Source organism: Achroia grisella, unplaced genomic scaffold (assembly GCF_030625045.1).
Source record: "Achroia grisella isolate CSIRO2021 unplaced genomic scaffold, CSIRO_AGI_Agris_v1 utg660, whole genome shotgun sequence".
NCBI lineage: Eukaryota > Metazoa > Arthropoda > Insecta > Lepidoptera > Pyralidae > Achroia > Achroia grisella.
Window position 1 is genome coordinate 6,994,718 of NW_026712984.1, and position 22,956 is coordinate 7,017,673.

General features: G+C 33.7%; 1 protein-coding gene across 1 annotated transcript; it reads left to right on the forward strand.

Annotated features, from left to right (window-relative positions):
- The first annotated feature begins 638 nt into the window (after positions 1-638).
- LOC131849702 (neuropilin and tolloid-like protein 1) lies at positions 639-22,127 on the forward strand. The gene is made up of 13 exons (XM_059199814.1): positions 639-645; positions 1,763-2,230; positions 5,832-5,917; positions 7,199-7,373; positions 8,378-8,523; positions 9,938-10,035; positions 11,717-11,898; positions 12,309-12,427; positions 12,759-12,896; positions 13,090-13,257; positions 16,312-16,612; positions 17,491-17,634; positions 21,886-22,127. Exons 1-13 carry the CDS (start codon positions 639-641, stop codon positions 21,972-21,974), a joined length of 2,121 nt encoding a protein of 706 aa, XP_059055797.1. The 3' UTR covers positions 21,975-22,127.
- Positions 22,128-22,956: the final 829 nt, after the last annotated feature.

Here is a 22,956-nt window from a genome sequence, read left to right on the forward strand (position 1 = left end):
GATAAAATGTGACTCATATAGTCACATTTTATCGGAGGTTGACTGTATAGGGTCGTCATTCTGTTCTATTTTAATTATGTATGTAGTTTATAATATGTATGTAGTTTATGTAAGTGTATCTAGTTTAATATATGAATATTATTGTGTACATAAATTTTAATTCATATAATATTTATTATTATTTTTCTTTATTATCATTATATATTTGTTACCTTTTAGTTTTCTCCTGTTCATGTCATTTAACCTACCTGTTCGATGTTTAAATCCGTTTCCCTAAGGTTGCCTTGAAAAGATTGCTTTTAGCAATAAGGCCGCCTTATTGTAACGATACATGTGTCTTTTGTTATATTGTTTGTGCTTCTTCTTTACTGTACGTTGCAAATAAAGTATATTCTATCTATCTATCTATCTATCTATTTTATTATTTAATTGATTTAAATTATTTTATTTAATTCCGCTATCATTAGCATGTGTGAGATCACAAATATTCAGTGCGGAAACCTGACCACCGCTACTGGAAGCGTTACGACTTTCTCCATTGGTGATCAAATTCCGACTGTTATTAACTCTACAGCAATAATGTGATACGTGTTTCGTCTCTGAACTAAACATCATTAGACATCGCATATAGCTCGGATATGGCTTGTAAGCTTAGTGTTGACTGTTCGGCGACGAAACTGCGACTCTTGCACAGTTGCGGAACAGTGCATATGCAAATGGCAGTAGAATTAAACAAAATGATAGAAAACAATTACGTTGTCTATTTCATGAATATTCGAAAAAGGAATATATTTTAGTAGATTTTATTCATATAAAATTATAAATCTAACATTTATTATAAATAATTTGCTCAGTAAGTAGGCTAGGTAAGTTATTTGCTCATTCTTCTTGTACTGTATCTCTCTCTGAATTGTGCTGTTATATCGTTTTATTTACAAAAAAAAGAAGCAAAACAAATTGTATATATGACGCTGACTATCACGTCCACCTTTCACGCAATATGATTTATTATCTGTGTTAACTCACAATTTATGGCGGGAAAAAATGGCTGTACACTATGGAATTTGGCCTTTGGTATAAATCAACTAGAGAGGTGTGTAGGTGGGTATGAAATTCGAGATTGACATTGCACATTTCGAGAGCGAAAATTATACCTGATTTATAAATGAAATGGCAAACAAACTTCCTGAGTTTGTTTACCTTTATGGCTTCGGCCCCTCTACATACAAATCGATGTATGATACCACTACGATGTAAATTTTTTAGAAGTAATCGTCCTTCAAATAAACTTAATGCAAGCACTTTTGAATAGTCATATTTTTTTTATTTTACCACTAATTCAGAACGCAGACTCATCGCAAGAAGAATGAGCAAGATACTTACGTGTAGGTCTTTTCCATAAATGTTTTTAAATGAATACACATTAACAGAGAGGCATGTGTTAATTAATATAGAAACCAAACTCGATGAAATACAACCAATATCAACATTTCCCACTACTCAGATGTTTGTATAAATAATTTTTAGAATTATTCGAAACTACTAGACTTGTTCCAAAAAAAAACTGAGATAAACATAGCCCTATGTTTATGTCATTTGTATGAACAATCCAATACAGTACAAATTTTGGAAATAAAATATGCAAACAATAATATAAACTGAATTTTCAGTACAACGAAAGCAAAATCTTTACATTAACTATAACAATAGATTTTAGTTTAAATACTTTTTATATTTGACCATTCTTCTCTTTTTGTTCCAGTTTGTTCCACGATCGACACAGCATCGGAGCAAACAGCCGTTCATGACAGCAGGCGAGCCGTACGCTTCATGGATAACCGACTAGACAATATAAATACTACACTAAAAACAAATAGGACCAATTTGAATAATATTAAATATAATGGTAGAAATAAAATTGTAGAAGACGAAATATACACATCGAATGATGATATTGTAAAGAATTTTGAAATGCACAAGATTAGAATGAGAAATTTCAATGAGAAAATGAGTACAGTGCAGTATGGACCGAAGAGGAAAGTGTACACGAAGAGGGATCGATCACACATGGAGATGCCTAGGAAGAGGATGAAGCGGTCACAAGATAGCCGCTGTGAAGCATTTGAATATCACGGTCAAGACCAGAAGCAAATAAAGCATCCGTATCCTAGAGATGATGCTAACAATACCAATTATCATAGCAACATACATTGCGTCACTGTAATAAATGGTGAGTTCTGTTTATTTATTTATAAAGTAGATAGATAGATAGATCGATTTATTGCCAACATAACACAAATAATACAATTTAAAATAAGACCCAAAATAAGAAATAAAAAATAATATAGAAAGTTGGCAATAGGAGCTGTCTCAGTTGTTGCTGATATAAGTACAACCTCAATGATGTGCACCTAAACAGCGCTGGTTTTCAGGGTTTTTTTTAACAATACAGAGATACATATAAATTTATTATATTTAAGGTAACAAAACAAAATATTCAATAAGATCTGAAATAAAATATAAATAAATATATATATAACTCAAAGGTGACTGACATTGTGATCTATCAACACACAGCCCAAACCACTGGGGGGATCGGGCTGAAATTTGGCATGCAGGTAGATGTCATAACGTAGGCGTCCGCTAAGAAAGGATTTTAATAAATTCTACCCCCAAGGGGATAAAAAAGGGGACGAAAGTTTGTTTGAAACTTTGTCAATTTTAAACTGATCGGACTGAGACTTTGCATACATAAAGCTACTATGACGTAGGCATCACCTAAGAAAGGATTTTAATAAATTCCACCCCTAAGGGGATAAATTAACGCGAGCGAAACCGCGGGCAAAAGCTAGTTTATAATATAAGAAGCGAGTGGAAACGGACCAGTACAAAGCAAGGCGACGTACCGTAGCAAATACCAGCACGTATTGTCATATAAGCAAGTAGTTCCACTATGAGACAAGTTCTACAATTCACTTGGCAAACGCATCGCCCAAGATATTGTTCCGACTTCAGTATTTGTGTCACGGAACATTCCACTTTGGAACAAGGCGCAAATCTCTGGGTACATAACGGAATATTCTTGAGCAAACTTTCATAAAAATGATATTGCACTATCGCTGGGATTTACTGAGCCGTTTTTGAAGTTATTTAAGTTTGTATACACAGAGATTTCATTTCAAAATATGTTAGTGAACGGATGCAGATTTTGTTATGCACAACAAAAATCTGCAGATTTTACCAAACTGATGAGGAAACGCCACTACACATCCTATGTATGTGGTTGTAGCCCACTCATGCATAAACGTAATATCTCCTTTGGAAAGTTTACACTCTATCCTGAGGTGATAAAAACCATCGCTCCTAAGAATATCCTTCAATTCTTGTCCCTGACGAGTCTAGGCAGCGAACTCTGAATAGCGCAAAAATGTTGGTCATTGCTACAGGTCCAAGCACCTGATAATGGCCCAATACACCGATAAAAAAAATGTTAGTGAAAAATAAATTTTTAATTTAAATAAACTAAGGTAATTCAAGTTAACGCATATAACAAGTATGGTAACGCTTCTCTTAGCGGTGGTCAGGTTTTCGCATTGAATGTTTGTGGTCTCACTCATGCTAATTGTACCGCAATTAAGTAAATTAATATAACTCCATTAAGTAGTAAAAGGAACTTAATAAAATGTGTCCTGAAAATACTTTTTTTAATTTTCTGATCTTTATATATTTGTATGTATGTATGTACGTGTATGTAGTTATATTTGTATACTAGCTGTTCCGTGGAATTTAAGTTTATTTTTCTAAAATAAAAGTAGTCTAAGTTACTCCTTATTACATCAGCTACCTTCCAAAAAAAGTCCCTTCAAAATCGGTCCAGTCATTTCAGAGATTAGCCGGAACAAACAGACAGACAGACAAAAATTGTAAAAAAAATATTTTGGTGTATATGTACCGTACATTTATATTCATATGCATGTAGTAAAAAACGTTTGTATCAATATTACAAACAGACACTCCAATTTTATTTATATGTATAGATTTCAAATACCTTGTGGTCGCTGTAAGCTCCTTAGGAGGCTGTAGCAAGCTTACAGGAAATTAAGGGATGTAAGGCAGACTAGACGGCCGGTGGGGTTGGAATGAGAAATGGCGATAAATTAAGTGATAATACGAAACAGAAGAAATTTGCGGTACTTCTCTTTGTTTTTATCTATACATATAAATAAAATTGGAGTGTCTGTTTGTAATATTGCAATAACCGTTTTTTACTACATGCATATGAATATAAATACGGTACGTACAACAAAATAACATTTTTTCCAATTTTTGTCTGTCTGTCTGTCTGTTTGTTCCGGCTAATCTTCAGAGATGGCTGGACCGATTTTGACTGAATTTATTTTGCCAGGTAGCTGATGAAATAAAGAGTAACTTAGGCTTCTTTTATTTTAGAAAAATTAAGTTAAATTCCACGCAGATGAAGTCGCGTACAGCTAGTGTTATATACATATAATGCAAACGTTGTTGAGCCCTAAAATATATCGCTATTAAAAAAATAGGGGTTGATGGTAGGATGGTGAAAATTACGGATATTACGGATATACGAACAACTGAATATTCTTAAACAAACTTTCATAAAAATGATATTGCTCCTTCACCGAGATTTAGTGAACCATTTTTGAAGTTATTTAAGTTTGTATACACGAAAATTTCATTTAAAAATATGTTAGTGAAAATTGAACAAACCTATAACAAACCTAGACCTACCAACCTAGGCACAACAAAAGTTTACATATTTTGACAAACTGAAGAGGAAACGCCACTACACATCCTATGTGGTTGTAACCCACTCATGTATAAACGTAATATCTCCTTTGGAAAGTTTACACTCTATCCTGAGGAGATAAAAACCATCGCTCCTAAGAATATCCATCAATTCTTGTCCCTGACGGGTCTAGCTAGCGAACTCTGAAAAAGGGCGAGCACGATAGATCTATGTAGGTCGCAGTGCTACAGGTCCATGCACCTGACAATAGCCCTACAACAAATAAATAAAAAAAATTAGGAGCTATGGTTTTCATATAGGATAGACATTCCTTAGTAAACTTTCCAAAGTAGATATTACGCTTATGGATGAGTGCAGTAGCCCACTCGCTCCTAAGAATACCCTTCAATTATTGTCCCGGGTCAGCCCGAGCACAGTTAATCTCTTTAGGTCGCAGTACTGGAGGTCCAAGCAGTGTGCCCGGATTGAAAATTGGCGATAAATTAAGTGATAATACGAAAATTAAGAAATTTTGCGATACTTCTCTTTATTTATTTTATATACATATACAAGCTATCTCGGCATTTGTTTAGCATAAAAATGCATCGCTATTTAAAAATAGGGGTTGATGATAGAATGGTGATAATTTAGGGTTGTATCACTTTTTTATTGTTGCATCAGAAGAAACATATATACCTAAATAAACGGTTTTTTTTGGGTTGAGATAAGAGAGACGAGTCACCCTCTTATCGTATTTATATTTGACAGCCTCGGTGGTCTAGTGGTTTAGCACATGGCTATACTATCCGATTATCATGGGTTCGATTCCTCGCACGGTACAAACATTTGTATTCATGAGTATGATTGTTTGTATCGGTCTGGGTGTTTTCTATGTATAATATGTATTTATTTAGAAAAAATGTATCCATGTATTTATATCAGTTGTCTAGTATCCATAACACAAGCTCTGCTTAGCTTGGGACTAGATGGCGCTGTGTGAATTGTCCTGAGATATTATTATATTATTATTATTATGTATTGTGTTTTTTAAAGTCTTCTTTCTTTCCAGGTTCGGAGTCGTCAGTAATAGAGCTGACATTTGTAGATATCTTCCGTATAGAATATCACCCGGAATGTGCCTATGATTATTTAGAAGTAAGTACTGCTCTATAAACTTTAACAATACAAAAATAAATAAGGATAAAATGAACTCGCTTCCGATATCTGTTCGCTTAGATCTCTTAAACTACGAAACGGATTTTAATGCCCTTTGTAGCAATAGATAGATGCAAGAAGAATGTTTAGCTAGAATTATCCTTAAATAAATTTAAACATCTGTTAAGTCATATTTACTATGCAAAGCCACTCGCTAAATGATTACTTGAATGACATGCATGCATGGCAATAGTTATTCATGCACGGGATTTTCTTTTAATCTTAGATATAGACACCTATATAAATACATTCATTCATTCATAACTTTCTTAAATTATGGATGATTGAATCAATTTATATTCACCGACAAGAGCATAGCTCTTGCTGTGCTCTTGTCGGTGGAGCTCCCGACACCTTCCACGATCTTCCATCAGTCCTTTTAGCTGTTGATACGACACGACTCCAACTTTTTCTTTTATACCTATATAAATAAACATTGTAAATATACTAGCTTTTAAAAGAAACAATAAGAATTTCAATTGAGTTTCTTGCCAGTTCTTCTCAGTTGAATCTGTATACTGAATCAGACGGTAGGGAAAAAATTATAATACAAAATATTTGACGCTCATAAGCAGGTATATGGATTTTTGACTTTGAATTTAAATTTATATGCATAATATACACCTGCGTAGCCGGGGCGGATAGAAAAAATCAAATTAAACATTACTAAGTTTCTATTCTCAAAGACTATAGAGTCTACAGCATAGACAAATAATATTAAAGATAAACAATATTGATCTATTCTTTATTTGACCATACACTTTAACAATAAACAAAAGAGTATATACATATATGTGTGTATACTCACATATATACGAGAAATGTTTTTTTTATTCATTTAGTGTATTTTTTTGTGTATAATTAAAAAAATATTTATATTCTGTACTTCTCTATATTCTTATATATAAAATTCTCGTGTCACAGTTTTCGTTCCCATAGTCCTCCGAAACGGCTTGACCGATTCTCATGACATTTTGTGAGCGTATTGAGTAGGTCTGAGAAATAGAAATAGATATATTTATTTTAAGGCAAAACAACGTTTGCCGGGACAGGTAGTAAACTATAAGTTTCGTACTCGTCCGTCCGCGCAATTTTCATAAAAAAGGGTACAGAGTTTTAACTTCTTTATTCTACACACACACATAGTAAATGAAATTATATAGAATAAATGTAATGTACAAGGGCGAACTTCATATATTAATATATAGTTTCTCTTCTCAGATTCGTGATGGTTCAAAAGGATACTCATCATTACTTGGAAAACTTTGTGGGCATCAATTCCCCCGACAGATAAGGACGACAGGTCCATACGCCTGGTTGAAATTCCACTCTGATGATACTATTGAATATGAGGGATTCCATATTAACGTCGCAATTTTGAGTGGATACAACAGCCGTAAGTAATAATCATAATAACACCAGCGCCTGCACTACAATTTTCTTAAATCCTTAGTAATAACATCTCTTTCGACAACCTCTCCCACACCTGGCTGAGGCCCATGTGGGTACTACCTTCTTTTATAACAACCTATTTCTGCCACCAAGATACATGCTTTCTGGGGGGAAAGGGGATTGTTAATGTGGACTGATGGCCCCATTACCAGCCATGTACTATGTCAGGTTGACCTACATTCGATTCCGCTGGAAACCATCGTTATGAATCGTCTTAGCGAATTTGTCACGATGGGCTTACTGATCTGACCTCATGCTCATCTTATCATCCTCCACTAGAGCCCCGCCAGCGTAAACCGTTAGCACAGGCGGGTCCATTCCATTATCATCCATAAAAAAACATGCTTTCTGTTTTAGTTGAAAAGTGAGATATAGAATAGGCAGTGAAATTGCACGATAAAAGGAATGTTACGCTTGCCAACTTTTTTTACATGAAATAAACTATATTCAGATCTGTGAAGAATATTAAACATTATTATAGAAAAATGAACAGTATTATATTTATTTATTGTTTGAAATATATATTTTCAGAGCTTCTCGCCCAACTTACTAATTTACAATCTATTTTAAAAACTTCATACGCTTCTCCACAAATATAATTGAAATTAAAATAAATTTATGTGAGCGTCTAAGTATAAGACATAATAATGTGTTTGCATTTTATTGCTGAAAACAGTATTTTGTATACTTTATTTCTGGTCAACAATAAAAAGTATAATTTAGTAAAAAAACAATATAATACTGTTTAAAACAGTATAGTTGGCAACCTTAAGCTTAGTCCTCCAGACTAGCAATGCACAAATGCTATCACAATCACCATATAATAACGTGATGTCTAGCGTTGTTCATGTATATAGACATCAATTAACACTGTTCCATCAGGTGGACCATCGAAGATCCGTAAGCATTAACTTAGCTCGCAACTTTTATCGCCATTTTTCCCCACAGATAGAATACCAGACGAGTGCTACGAAGAGCTTGAGGGAATGTACGGCGATATAAATTCAGTGAAGATAGACCCGGCGTGTATTACTGGCAGTATGGGTCAGGCCCTAGACATCCTTTGGACCATCAGATCACCTGCTAACACTAGGGTATAGTAAAATTTCAATAGAGTATCTTTTAATTTGTTTGATGACTATTATAACCCCGTCATATTACTCCTAGTGAAGGTCAAGTCCTAAACATCCTTTGAACCTATCGCATCACCTAACACTATGGTGTAGTAAAATAGCAATAGAGTAACTTTTAACCTGTTTGGTAACTATTATGGACCAAGCATGTATTACTGGCAGTATGGGTCCAGCCCTAGACATCTTGTTGGACCATCAGATCACCTCCTAACACTATGGTATAGTAAAATATCAATAGAGTAGCTTTTAATACGTTTGGTAACAATTATGGACCAAGCATGTGTTACTGGCAGTATGGGTCCAGCCCTAGGATGTCTAGACATCCTTTTAGACCATCAAATCACCTTCTAACACTAGGCTATAGTAAAATAGCAATAGAGTAACTTTTAATCTGTGTGGCAACTATTATAGACCAAGCATATATTACTGGTAGTATGGGTCCAGCCCTAGACATCCTTTTGGACTATCAAATCACCTCCTTACACTAGAGTACAATAAATTTATAATAGTGTAACTTTTAATACGTTTGGTAACTATTATGGACCAAGCATGTTTTACTGACAGTATGGGTCCAGCCCTAGACATCCTTTTGGACATCAAATCACCTCCTAACACTAGGGTATAATAAATTTATAATAGTGAAACTTTTAATACGTTTGGTAACTATTATGGACCAAGCATGTATTATTGACAGTATGGGTCCAGCCCTAGACATCCTTTTGGACCATCAAATCACCTCCTAACACTAGAGTATAATAAATTTATAATAGTGAAACTTTTAATACATTTGGTAACTATTATGGACGAAGCATGTGTAACTGGCAGTATGGGTTCAGCCCTAGACATCTTTTTGGACCATCAAATCACCTCCTAACACTTATAATACGTCTGATAATTATTATAGACCCGGCATGTATTACTGGTAGTATGGGTACAGCCCTAGACGTCCTTTTGGACCATCAGATCACCTCCAAACACTAGGGTCATTTTCAATCAAGTAACATTTAATTCATTTCGATACTATTTTCATACATTTCTACATGCTGTTAGCCTGTACTCGCATAATGGCTTTTTTATCCGAGAGACTGTTCATAGGCCGCCATTTTGTGCCCCACTACTCTAGAAAGACCGGTAGTGATGAACATTATTCATTGATTTATTTTCAACTAGCTTCGATTTCACCTACGTGTAAAATATTATAGCCTATGTGTTATTCTGATGTAATAGTTATATTATTGTAAAGTTTAATTCAAGTACATTCAGTAGTTTTTGCGGCAAAGAGTAACAAACATCCACACTCACTAACTTCAGCGTTTATAATTTTAGTAAGATTACTAAGATATGTTCAATAATAATAATATTTTTTAAATTTCAGATATTTCTAGACTTTACATCGTTTATACTAGCGAAACCTAATGAATGTGAGGAAAATGTTATACAAGTTTTTGGATCCGTACTAGAATTTGATGCCAAGTAAGTATACCTAAATATATATAACTCAAAGGTGACTAACTGATATAGTGATCTATCAACGCACAGCCCTAACCACTGCACGGATCGGTCTGAAATTTGGCATGCAGGTAGACGTTATGACGTAGGCATCCGCTAAGAAAGGATTTTGATCGAGGGGATAAAATAGAGGATGAAAGTTTGGATGAAACTTTGTCAATTTTAACTTTTGTCAATTTGTCGGGCTGAGACTTTGCAGGCATAAAGCTACTATGACATAGGCATTCCCTAAGAAAGTATTTTGATAAATTCCACCCCCAAGGGGATAAAGTAGGAGATGAAACTTTGTATAAATCTTATTAGATTTTCGACTGATTGAAGTAAAATTAAAGATTGGAGCTACTATGATGAAGACGTTCGCTTAAATAGGATTTTGATAAATTCCACCCCATGGGGATAAAATAAGGGATGATGCAGGGTAAATGTATTAGTTTCAACCTATCAGTACCGAAAGGAACGAATAAATTAAGACGAACAAAATAAGTTTTAGTTCTTTAGGCTACTTTTATTTTAGAAAAATAAAGTTAAATTGTCGCGGGAACAGCTAGTCGTTTATATATAGGTATATTTACTTTATTGCCCATTGGTAGTGAAGCCGAGGTATCTGATGAACATGATGAGTCAGAGGTATTGAGGATTTACCAGGCAAAATTCGGAGATAAAGGAAAATGCGACTAATACGACAACGATATATAATAGAATGTTACAAAAAGAATGTGTCAAGAAAAATTAATTAATAAATAAAATTCAAAAATAATGTAACCGCCTTTTAATATACTTTCATTGTTCTTTGCTATTATATATTATATAGTTATTATTATTTCCTTAGTCTCGTGTGAAAGACGATATGTATAAAAATCAAATCAGAATTCATTTATTCATGTAGGACATTTAGCCGCTTATGGACGTCAAAGTTTATGTATCAATAAGTTTCCTTACCATAATATACAAATACTGTGGTATTTCTTTAAGTCAGGCTACATGGCCTATATTATAAATACCTTATAGACTAACATACATAAAAATTAATAATAAAATATACATTCGAATTATCTCTATGGTCAGTGCACTAACGACAGCAATCTGCCACGGTAGCGCCGATATACCACCTTCGGCCAGTAGTCTTTCATGAAGGTGGGCAGCATATTGGTGGGGACCCGGCCCACAAACGCTTTGAAACTCGCGTTGTGACTCGACTCCAGCTGCGTCAACTTCAATGTCAGGTTACTTCTTGTCCGTATGTAGTCGACCTCTTGAAGTACCATGTGGTCCGACCGCTGATTGCCATTCTAGTTGAAGAGAATTTGTTGTATTATTATTTATGATATTTACTGAGCAAAGCCTATTGCTAAACGATTACTTGAATGACGAGCGTGCATGGCAATAGTTGCTCATGCACGGGATTTTCATTTAATATTAGACACCTATATAAATATATATTGTAAATAAACTGGCTTTTAAAAAAAAGTAATTCAATTGAGTTTCTTGCCAGTTCTTCTCAATTGGATGTATCTACTGAACTGGACGGTAGGGAAAAATTAAAATTATAATGTAAAAAATTTGACTTTCTTAAGCGGCTAAAATGTCCTACGTGAATAAATGATTTTTGAATTTGAATTTGAATTAATTTTATAAATCTTCGCAGATTGGCTCACTACTGCGGCTCCATGGCGAATTCAGTTCAAACTAAGGGAAGGGATAGTAAGGGTGTAGGGGATGATGGTAACCTGATGTATGTTCGTATGTACGCTTCGAAAGCTGCGAAAACGGCCACTAACTTCACTGCCACATTCACTGCTTTTAAAACCCTTGATCCTAATATAGACGGTAAGTTAGTTATTATTATAAAAGTTTTTCAAGAAGAATATATTAACAAGGACAAATGAGCTTGCGATACATCTGATGGTAAGGATTAGCCGCCCGAGCACCCGCTACATCAAGGGGCTTGCTCTTTTCTAGAAGGTTTCAAAATCGTATCGGTTCGGAAGTACCATTGCTGGAAGGTGATTCCTTATTGTGGTTGTGCGTGGCAAATTTTTTCTTTAATTTCCATGATGTAGCTATGCAGACTTAAGTGTCCCTCTACCTCTTTCTATTTTTCACTCGTTAATCATCATCTACTGCTTCTTCCTTCTCACCTCGTTATCTCTCATCTCGTTTATTTGGGGTCTGCGTAATTTTCCCTCAATAAAGATCTTCATAAATTCATCGTGCCGTAATAAGTTTTATCTGTCTAGAATCCTGTGATGAAGACCAATTCAACTGCGAAGATAATACGTGTATAGCGAAGTCACTTATATGCAACGACCATGCAAACTGCAGATTGAAAACTGACGAAGACGGTGACTTATGCGCGGTAAGTATTCAGTATTTTAGTAATGACTGGCTCAGCCGTCATACTCGTGAACAGGTACGATCGATCCCCCATCCAATTCAAATGGGGATTGAAATCACGACTGCCTGAGCCGAGGTCGAATCTGCAGCGGTTCCCTCAGTTAAAGTCATCCATCAGGAGTTGGCCTACAGCCGCTCTATAAGAATATTCTCTCGTTTGGAGTGCCAGCTGCTAACATTAGAGTAATTCGGAAAAAAGCTGATAGGAACTGATCTGTTCTGATTACTGACTGATTTATTTTGTTACTAAATTTTTACTTCACATATTAATATAATGATTTAATGTTGTTTAGGCTGAGACCAAGTCGTTGATAAGCCAAACGCACATCCTGGTGATTCTGGTTATCTTCTCCCTCATCCTGTCTGGCATGAGCTTCGTTTTCCTGTTCAAATGCATCAGGAAACTGTACCAGGACCACAAAATCATCAAAGTTAGTATATATTATTATATTTTTTAGTGGGTGTGGGAACTAAGAATGGAGTGTCCACCCTGCGAGAGGATCTACTCCTTAAGCATACTGTAAACATTACACAGTGTCGCTTCTTTTTAGTCGCTTGGGGTAATTAAAATTTGTAGTAATTAAAAATAAGATATATATATATAGCTGATATTATTTTCTCCAGGAACATATAAGGCAATCGTGTGAAGACCGGCTGGACAGTTTAGTGAGCAGACGGCTCACACTTGACGCCCAGAGACTGCAGAGGGACAGTGAACCCCGACCTAGTCTAGAAAGGGACAACCATACCAACGAAATGTTTAAGCAACAAAGAAGCTTCTCCAAACATAAGGTATGTCTTAATCTACGCAAATAAAATTTAGTCTCTGTAATTTTAAATCAACCATTAAATGCATATGAAAGTAAGTATATACTTATATCACAAATAAATAAAAAAAAGTCTCAATTCTTCTTCTTCTTTGCACTATCCCACATTATTTGGAGTCGTCTTAACTCTACTAAAAATAAATAAGGCTCGACTATTTATAATTTATGAAATTTATTTTGAAATTATTTCAAAATGCAAAACATTGAAAAACAGATTTTCATTTAACGCTACTGAAAGTATATACGTATAGCCCATGAGCCCACGACGGCCAGACATACGTCATATTAGTAAACGTGAAAGTTCTTGTATGTGTGTCCCCAACACAGGTGAGAACGATCCCCAAACATGAAACCTGGATCGTGGTTCCTTTGGCAGGTAACAGGTAACAAAGGTGTAAAAAATTTCATATCAAATTCGTTATTTTAAGAAACTTCATATTTTCATATGTTGTTCGTAGCATTATTATAACTTGCGCTGCTCATTGCCAGACACTTAGTGTGGTTCCAACCCCCCGCCGGACCCCCCTAAACTATACTATTTTATAAATAAACTTACGTCATTTTAATAAAGCTAACTAATTTTTACGAGCTTACTAAGCGAACCAATTTTTACGAGAATCTCACTCGAATATAACAAATGTTATAATAAAAGTTCCGGTTTTATTTTAAGTAGACCAATTTCATTTTAGAAAATTTTATTTCACACGTGAGATAGCGCAAGTAACTGCTAGTCTGTAATAATAATTAATAGTGCATACTACTATTATAAATATGAAAGTGTGTCTGTCTATTTGTTATCTTTATTGATTATTTTCATCAACGGAGAGTCAGTCAGAACGAGCATAAACGACAACCTACAATTTATATTATAAATGCGAGAATGTCTCTCAGATTATATCACTGAAATTTATTATAGGATTAACACGAGGATATCAATTATATATAGAATGTCAATTATAAAAAGAATCATCAAAATTGGAAATATTAATATACTTTTATTAATATTTCCAATTTTTTTACTGCATTTTACGCTTAATCTTAACCAATTCTTTACCGATTTTGATGATTCTTTTTATAATTGTTATCCTATATACATTTGATATCCGATATAGATATCCAGAAATAGATTTATTCAAATAAACTTTATATAATCACTATTGAATAGTCATATATTTTTTGTATAATCTACCGCTCATTCGAAAAGCTGACTCATCACAAGAAGAACGAGCAAGAGACTTGCGTGTTGCTCTTTTAAATAAATATTGTTCAGCATTACATATTTATGACATTGTGTGAATATAAACAAGAAAATATACATATTCCACGTCCATATATTTATATATTATAATATATATATATAAAATTCTCGTGTTGGTATATATAAAATTCTCGATTTTATCATTTTATATGCATATTTAGTCTGAGAATCGGCTATCTATTTTTCATACTCCTAAGTGAGGGTTGTCTAGACCGATTTTTTTTTGACAATATTTTTTATTTCTATATTCTGTTAGATCGTCCGCGAGAATTTTACTTTATATTTCTAAAATAAAATCTATTTTTCATAACAAAAAAAGTGAAAATCGGGCCATTTCAGAGAATAGCCGGAACAAACAGACCGACAGACAGACAGACAAAAATTGTAAAATATGTTATTTTTTTGTATGACGTATTTATATTCATATGCATGTAGTAAAAAACGGTTATTTCAATATTACAAACAGACACTCCAATTTTATTTATATGTATAGATGTGGCGTTAAAAATACATATGACTCTAAATTGTCACCCTTCTATCACCAACCCCTATTTTTTAATTGCGATTTTAATTTATATACTATAACTACGTTTTTAGTGTCAACTAGTACATCTTTTAAGACATCTTTTTACTATAAAAAGATGTGTTCGGCTGTATTTATTCGTTAATCTCAAAAACTGTTGAACGCTGACATTATTGAATTGTCTAGCTGTCTGTATTCGTTAGTCTCCGCAAGTTCGGAGCGAGGACTTTATTAAATTTTTCATCATTCGATTTATTCCCGAGAGAGAGTAATATAATAATATAAATGTAATTTTTTTAATCGTTACTGATAGAAAATCTCTCCTACTACTGTCAACAAGAAAAAAGTATTATATATATATATTTATAATACTAGTATTATATCTTCGGTGAAATAGAAAAATATCAGTATTCAAAATTTACATTTTTTACAAGACTAGCATTTAAACTTTTGTTTTTTAATTTATAAATTACTGTTTCCTTTATAGTTTTAAATTTACACAAAAGTATTATATATCATTTTAAAATTATTTAGACAATGATTAAGACGGCGCGGTTAATTTAATTGACTTATATTTCAATTCGCTTCAAAATCCATTGCGTAATTTTAAAGATCAAAGCATACATAGGGACGGACAGACAGCGACGGCGACTTTGTATTATACTATGTAATGGTTAAGATTTTGTATCATAAAGCTAGCTAGCCATATAGAAGCGGTATCGTGACTCGGGAGGGGTTGGTGGTTGAGAATTTTTCTAATATTCATTCGCTTATTATTATGCTGCATAGAGATCGGCCAGTCAATATTCCACTGTGCATAATTGAGCGTATAAGAACTTAAACCTTATAAAAATTCCCACCCCTCTTACCCTCTCTACCCATCTTCTCGCTCTGTGTAGCTTCAGTTTATGAAACGGTAAAATAAGAAAGTAGGTTTATTAATACAGAAATTTCTAGATTATCATGTTTTTCATAGTTATAATAAATAAATAATAATCCTACACAATTTACACAGCGCCATCTAGTCCCAAGATAAGCAGTTCTTGTGTTATGGGTACTAGAACATAAATACATATATATATAAAAAACCCAGACCGATACAAACAATCAAACACTCGTGAATACAAATGTTTGTACCGTACTAGGAATAAAACCTGCGACTATCGGTAGTAAAGCTGTATGTTAAACCGCTAGACTACCGGGAATTTAAAAACTAATTACTTCTTCTCATTCCACAGGATAGCATAGATTCCGACTTCATTCAAGAAACGCATTTAGACGTGGACAGTGAACCCTGGAGAAGAGATGTAGACAGAGTTCCAATAGAAGTAGAAGATATACGAATTGAAAGGAACGGAAGAACAAGACGTAGCGATTTCAGTAAACGAGAGGAATCTATGAGGAGTAAGTCGAGAGACTCTAAAGAGAGAGAGAAGAAGGAAATAAGAGATGTGTCAGTCGGTGCGCCTGATACGAAAGAATCTAGTTGTCAGACTAGAGAGAGTCTGTTCCAGACTGATCCGCCGGCTAGTTCTGAAGGTAAGTTATTTGTAAAGGTAAGTTCATTCTGATGGCAAATTAATTCTGAAAGTAAGTTTAAATGTAAGTTAGTTCTGAAAGTAAGTTAGTTTCGAAAGTAAGATAATTATAAAAGTAAATTAGTTTTGAAGGTAAGTTAATTCTGAAAATAAGTTAGTTGTGAAGGTAAGTTAATTCTGAAATTAAGTTAGTTCTGAATGTAAGTTAATTCTGAAAGTAGGTTAATTCTGAAAGTAGGTTAGTTCTGAAGGTATGTTCTGTCTCACATTCTTCTGCCGCTAATCGGGGTATCCAAAATCCAGCTACAGAATTTGTTATTCATTAAAAATAACTCAATAATGAAGTAAAAAATATTTATAAAGTTTTTTCATTTTAATTATAATTTTTAACAAAGAAAATAGATTATTTAACAATATTGAGAAATGTCACAGAGTAGATAGTTACGTTTACAAAACACAGCTTACAAAGGAAGCTGCTTCTGAAAGAAGTGATTCTGTGGTATCCAAGCTGACGAATTTTATAGTCTGCCTCGATAAAATATTAAATATATATAAAACAGAGTTGTCGCCGCTGTCTGTTGTACACTGTCTGCTTAGCATAGCCTGGGACTAAACTAGACTAGACTACTATAAAACAAAGTCGCTGTCGCTGTCTGTCCGTACCTATGTATGCTTAAATCTTTTAAACTACGCAACGGATTTTGAGGCGGTTTTTTTAATAGATAGAGTGATTCAAGAGGAAGGTTTATATATGTAAACAACAATATATGTATATAACAAACATCTATCCATACTTACAAACTTTCGCATTATGCGTTGTAAAATGCGTTATTTGATGATGCTGTGAATTGTCCTGAGATAATATTAATTTTATACCAGGATCAGGCAGCAACAGCCGAGGATTCTCTACCTTCGGTTACTCAGGCGCTACCATAGTGAGACCCTCACCACCAGCCACCACCAACACTTCCGAAGTCACCATCGAGCTGTTAAGTCAAGTACCCCATCAAGATTCTGGCAAACGTAAGTACCAACTTTCAGACTTTTAAGTCTTGTTAAATATTCTATTTTATATATAGCATTCCTGGTTTTTTTTTTATAATAAGGAAATAACCCTGGACAATTAACACAGCGCCATCTAGTCTCACGGTGATCAGATTTGGTGTTATGGATGTTAGACAACCTATATAACTACTTTGTTTTGTAAATACTTAATAATAATCTCAGGACAATTCACACAGCGCCATCTAGACCCAAGTTGAGCTAGCTAAAGCTTGTGTTATGGGTTACTAGATAACTGATACAAATACATAGATATTTTATTTTTTCGTAACTACATACATAATATACAAAGAAAACACCCAGACCGATACAAACAATCATACTCAGGAATACAAATGTTTATACCATGCGAGGAATCGAACCCGCGACCATCGAAAGTAAAGCGGTGTGCTAAACTGCTAGATTACGGAGGCCATTAAATTTATTGGATGACTAGCTGTTCCCGCGACTTCGTCCGCGTGGAATTTATCTAAAATAAAAGTAGCCTAAGTTGCTCATTATTACATCAGCTACCTGCTAATAAAAGTCCCGTCAAAATCGGTCCAGCCATTTCAGAGATTAGCCGGAACAAACAGACAGACAGACAAAAATTGTAAAAAATGTTATTTTGGTTTAGGTATCGTATTTATATTCATATGCATGTAGTAAAAAACGATAAATTCAATATTACAAACAGACACTCCAATTTTATTTATATGTATAGATATATAGATAATGGAGTGATGCACCCTATACGCTAACGGTTTACGCTGACTATAATCAGATATGTACAATGTTAGTTTAAAAAAATTATCCCTCATTTATGTCAATAACATATAAACAAGAAAATTTAATAGAACAATACTTATTTACACTGTGTTTACACAAACAAAGTTTGTTTAAATTTAATATAATTTCTTTCATTGTCAAGCAATACTTCGTTTGCTTGAGCAATCCTTAATTAAAATCATTTGTTTAATCAAACACAATAATTTGTTTATACAAATTCGAAATATGAATTTCGAACACGTGAATGTATTAATATAATTAGCTCATTTGGTATGATAAAGGTAATTCAATTATTGATTTCCAATTTGGTACCAATGTACTAAATAATAAAGTACTTTATCAATTGAACTTGAATTGTTTGAAGTAGTTCAAAGGATGATTTGGATAGATAATTATTGTATTGAAATAGGGTTGCCATCTCAAAAATTTGAAAACCAAGAGACACAAGAAAACGCCGGATTTTAGAGTCCAGAACTCGGACATGTCAATAGGTTTTTTAACATAGTCAGTGTAATAAAAAATAGTTACAATGTCTTATTTTTTTTTATTTTCAGACCTTAAAATTAAATGTATTATTTTTTTCTCATCATTTTAAATGTACCTAACAAAACAGACTCTTATTACAGTTTGCTACAAATTGTTTTAATAATGGATACGATTTTTTTTGTTCTGAAAATAAAACGCAAATCTAAATACGAGTATATATAACAAAGGTGACTGACTGACATAGTGATCCACCAACGCACAGCCCAAACCACTGGACGGATCGGGCTGAAATTTGACATGCAGGTAGATGTTATGACGTAGGCATTCGCTAAGAAAGAATTTTGTTTAATTATACCCCCAAGGAGATAAAATAGGGGATGAAAGTTTGTATGAAACTTTGTCAATTATAAAACGATAGGGGGCGAGTGCAGATGGCACTCCAAACCCGCGGAAGGACTTATGGAGCTCTTGACGGATACGACTTTTTATAATCATAACATCGGTCCCCGTTTGAAATGGACGGGGGATCAATCGGAGGGGATTCTTACTGGGGTAGTCAATGATGTCGTCGACAGAAGACGTTGTTGTAAAACAAACTCAAAATATCTTTATTCATGTAGGTCTATTACAGACTCTTACGATATCTCAAATCTATCATCATTGGAGAGTCAGCCAATAATATTTATTCGTTTTTTTGGTATCACCTAGATTTGAACTCATTTTTTTGTATCGCCTAAATTTACTCACAACCTCTTTGGCGTAATTAATAGTGATATATGAAGACCTAAATTCACATAACAATAATGATATAATCAAATCACCCAATATATAAAACTCTTGTGTCACAGTGTTCGTAACAAAAGCCCTCCAAACGGATTGACTATTTTTTATGAAACTCGGGTATGTATGCAAAAGGTCTAAAAATAGGAAATAAACTATTTTAGTATATATAGTTTCATTTACCCTAGTGAGAAGGGTGGTCCACCCCTAAAAATACTTTATTTATTTTTTTCGACAAATTATTTTTCATTCAATCAGTTAGTCTTATACGATTTATAATATACTTTAAAAAAATTGGCTATTCAAATGTGTTATGGTTTTAAAGTTTATTTGAATAAACTTTATTTCTATTTATATTTCTCGTATATTCCAACGCTGATCGTAAATGAGGATCCTAAATTTAACTATATTAAGTTTATTTGAATAAATATAATTATCTATTACTCATATATGGCAACACTAATGAACGAGGCACCTATATTTAACTATATTAAGTTTATTTTAATAATTGTTAATTAAAATATCATATACATATATGATAGGCAAGACCTCCACCGACAAGAGCGTAGCTCTTAAATTATGAATGGATGAATAAATACATATATGTAGCAATTCAAATGAATGAGGCACCTAAATTTAATAAATCCATTAGCAATTATTACGTTTGTAATCACATAGTTTATTTTAATAAAGATTAAATATATTTATCATATATGGCAACCCTGATCGTGAATGAAGCACCTAAATTTAGCTATATTAAGTTTATTTTAATAAATATTAATTATAATATCATATACATATTATATGTAGCAATTCAAATGAATGAGGCACCTAAATTTAACATCTCCATTAGCAATTATTAGGTTTGTAATCACATTGTAATAATTGTCTACACTGGGCCGCACACTCAATTAGCGATCGGAAATTGGTTTCAGCTTCACAGAGAGTTCGTAATTTAGAACTGAAAATGGTTAGCGACTTGTTCTAAGTTAGATTAACTTGCATTGAACATATTGTATGGCGATCTGTAGTCGGATTAACAATATTCCGCTGCAAATTCATAGTAATGTTTTATCGATAGAAATTATTTATGTTGCCGTCAATCGAGCTTACTTGATCGCATTTTTTTAATTGAAATGAATTTATATTGCATTACAACTGTAACAGAAACAGTTTTATATAGTGTTACATAATTAGCCCACTGTTCTGAAACATGCTTACAAAGTAGTTACATTAGCATAGTTAACTTATTAAGTAACTGGAACTTCTTATTTAGTATGCTCGTAGTTAACTGTTAACGACCTCGGTGGTCTAGCGGTTTAGCACACCTCTTTACGACCGATGGTCGCGGATTCGATTCCTCGTCGAATGATACAATGTATTCATGAGTATGATTGTTTGTATCGGTCTGGGTGCTTTCTAATTAGAAATATAAATAATATATATTATGTACTAGTTGTTATTACATCAGCTATATACCAAAAATAGTCCCGTCAAAATCAGTCCAGCCATTCCAAAGAGTAGCCGGAACAAACAGACAGACAGACATACAAAAATTGTAATAAATGTTATTTTGGTGTATGTACCGTATTTACGAGTATATTCATATGCATATAGTAAAAAACGGTTATTTCAATATTACAAACTGACACTCAAATTTTATTAATATGTATAGATATATTTAAAAAATGTATCGAATGGTCGCGGGTTCGATTCCTCGCAGAGCACAAACTATGTATTAGTATCAGTTATTTAGTACCCATAACACAAGTTTAGCTCACTTAGGTCTAGATGGCGCTGTGTGAATTGAGAGATTATTATTATATCTATTAAAATAAGATTTATATCAAAATACTAACTGAGCCGCATAACGTTGTTTTGCCGTATAAATTAATATTGCTATTATAAAATTGGTGATTGAAGTGTGAAAATTTAGGAATGTATGTATTTTAATTGCTACCTTATGAAATTTAAACATTATGTGCGAAAAAATTTAAATTCTAATTTGGGGTGGACGGACTACCCTTGTCACTTAGGGGATGTGCATAGTATACCTACTATTCTCACTTGTCCAGAACCCCGATACTTGCTTGTATACTCAAGCTTTTCAATATTTATCCCGGACAATCGTGACGCGTGATCTTTCCACATCATTTTAGCCATATTTTTTTGTTACAGAAAAGAAAATCCCAGACCGTCGCCCCATGAGCACGGAGACGACTCGATCCGCTCCTGACGTCATTATAGTCTCGAAACCGATTGGCTGAGGGTGACCTTTGGGGCCCCCGCCGTGGGCCCCAATCCCCCCCGAATACTGGGACTGTAGCACCCCCCGGGAACCGAGAACATGTCCCGAGGGTTCCTACCATCCGCACACATGTCACTTTGACAGTCTCTCCAAGAGCGTGTCATTTGAGGACTGCGAAGGATATTACAGTAAATATTTCGATGAAGGACCAAAACTGATTTACGATTATTGTCTAAAAAGTGATTTTAATTGTAAGAAATCGAAGACATTGCCTAGAAATCTTGGCTCGTCAGTGGATTGTAAACCTAAAGTGTATCCGCAGAGAAGTGTGTGCTTTTATGGAATTGATGATGAAGTGTCGTGCCCAAGAAACAAGACTGTAGTGGTTCGAGCTGACATCGAAGCGCCTAGATAACAAATGTTCAATACCCAACTAAACTTTTGACTTTCGATGCTCTCATTGAAATATCAGTTGTTTTTATTGTAGAATGTGTTTTTAATTCATCATGTTTATGATTAGATGCTCTCTAATTGTGTTATCTGTTGTCATGAAAGATTTTGTTGCCTAAATCTAAGTTTGTTTGTCGAAAATTTATATTAAAATGTTATTATGAAAGTTATATTTGGAGATATAATTATATATTAAACTCGAATTCCGAAGCGAGTACACAGTGTGGTCATTATAAATTACTAAAATCAAGGGACCAATTCAAAGCATATAACTTTTATTTCCACGCCAAATAAAAAGTTCGAATTTTATTACTAAACAATTTTATTGCATAAAGTATATATTTTTGCGGGCAAGTTTGCTTTTGAAACTGTGTTTAAAAGACGAGATACGCTAGTATTACAGGGCAGATACCTCTGGAATGGCAACACATTTAAAACAACATTTATTCATATTGTAAAGCTTTAATTTGGGCTAAAAAGGACTTGTATCCAGAGCCGTAAAACATATTAATTAAAAAAATATATATTCAAAAAAGCAACACGCAAGTTTC

Coding starts and splice junctions, on each gene's coding strand:
- LOC131849702 (XM_059199814.1), top strand. Junction 11,899..12,308: donor CCTTGATCCTAATATAGACG/GTAAGTTAGTTA, acceptor TTATCTGTCTAG/AATCCTGTGATGAAGACCAA. Junction 17,635..21,885: donor CCATCAAGATTCTGGCAAAC/GTAAGTACCAAC, acceptor TTTTTGTTACAG/AAAAGAAAATCCCAGACCGT.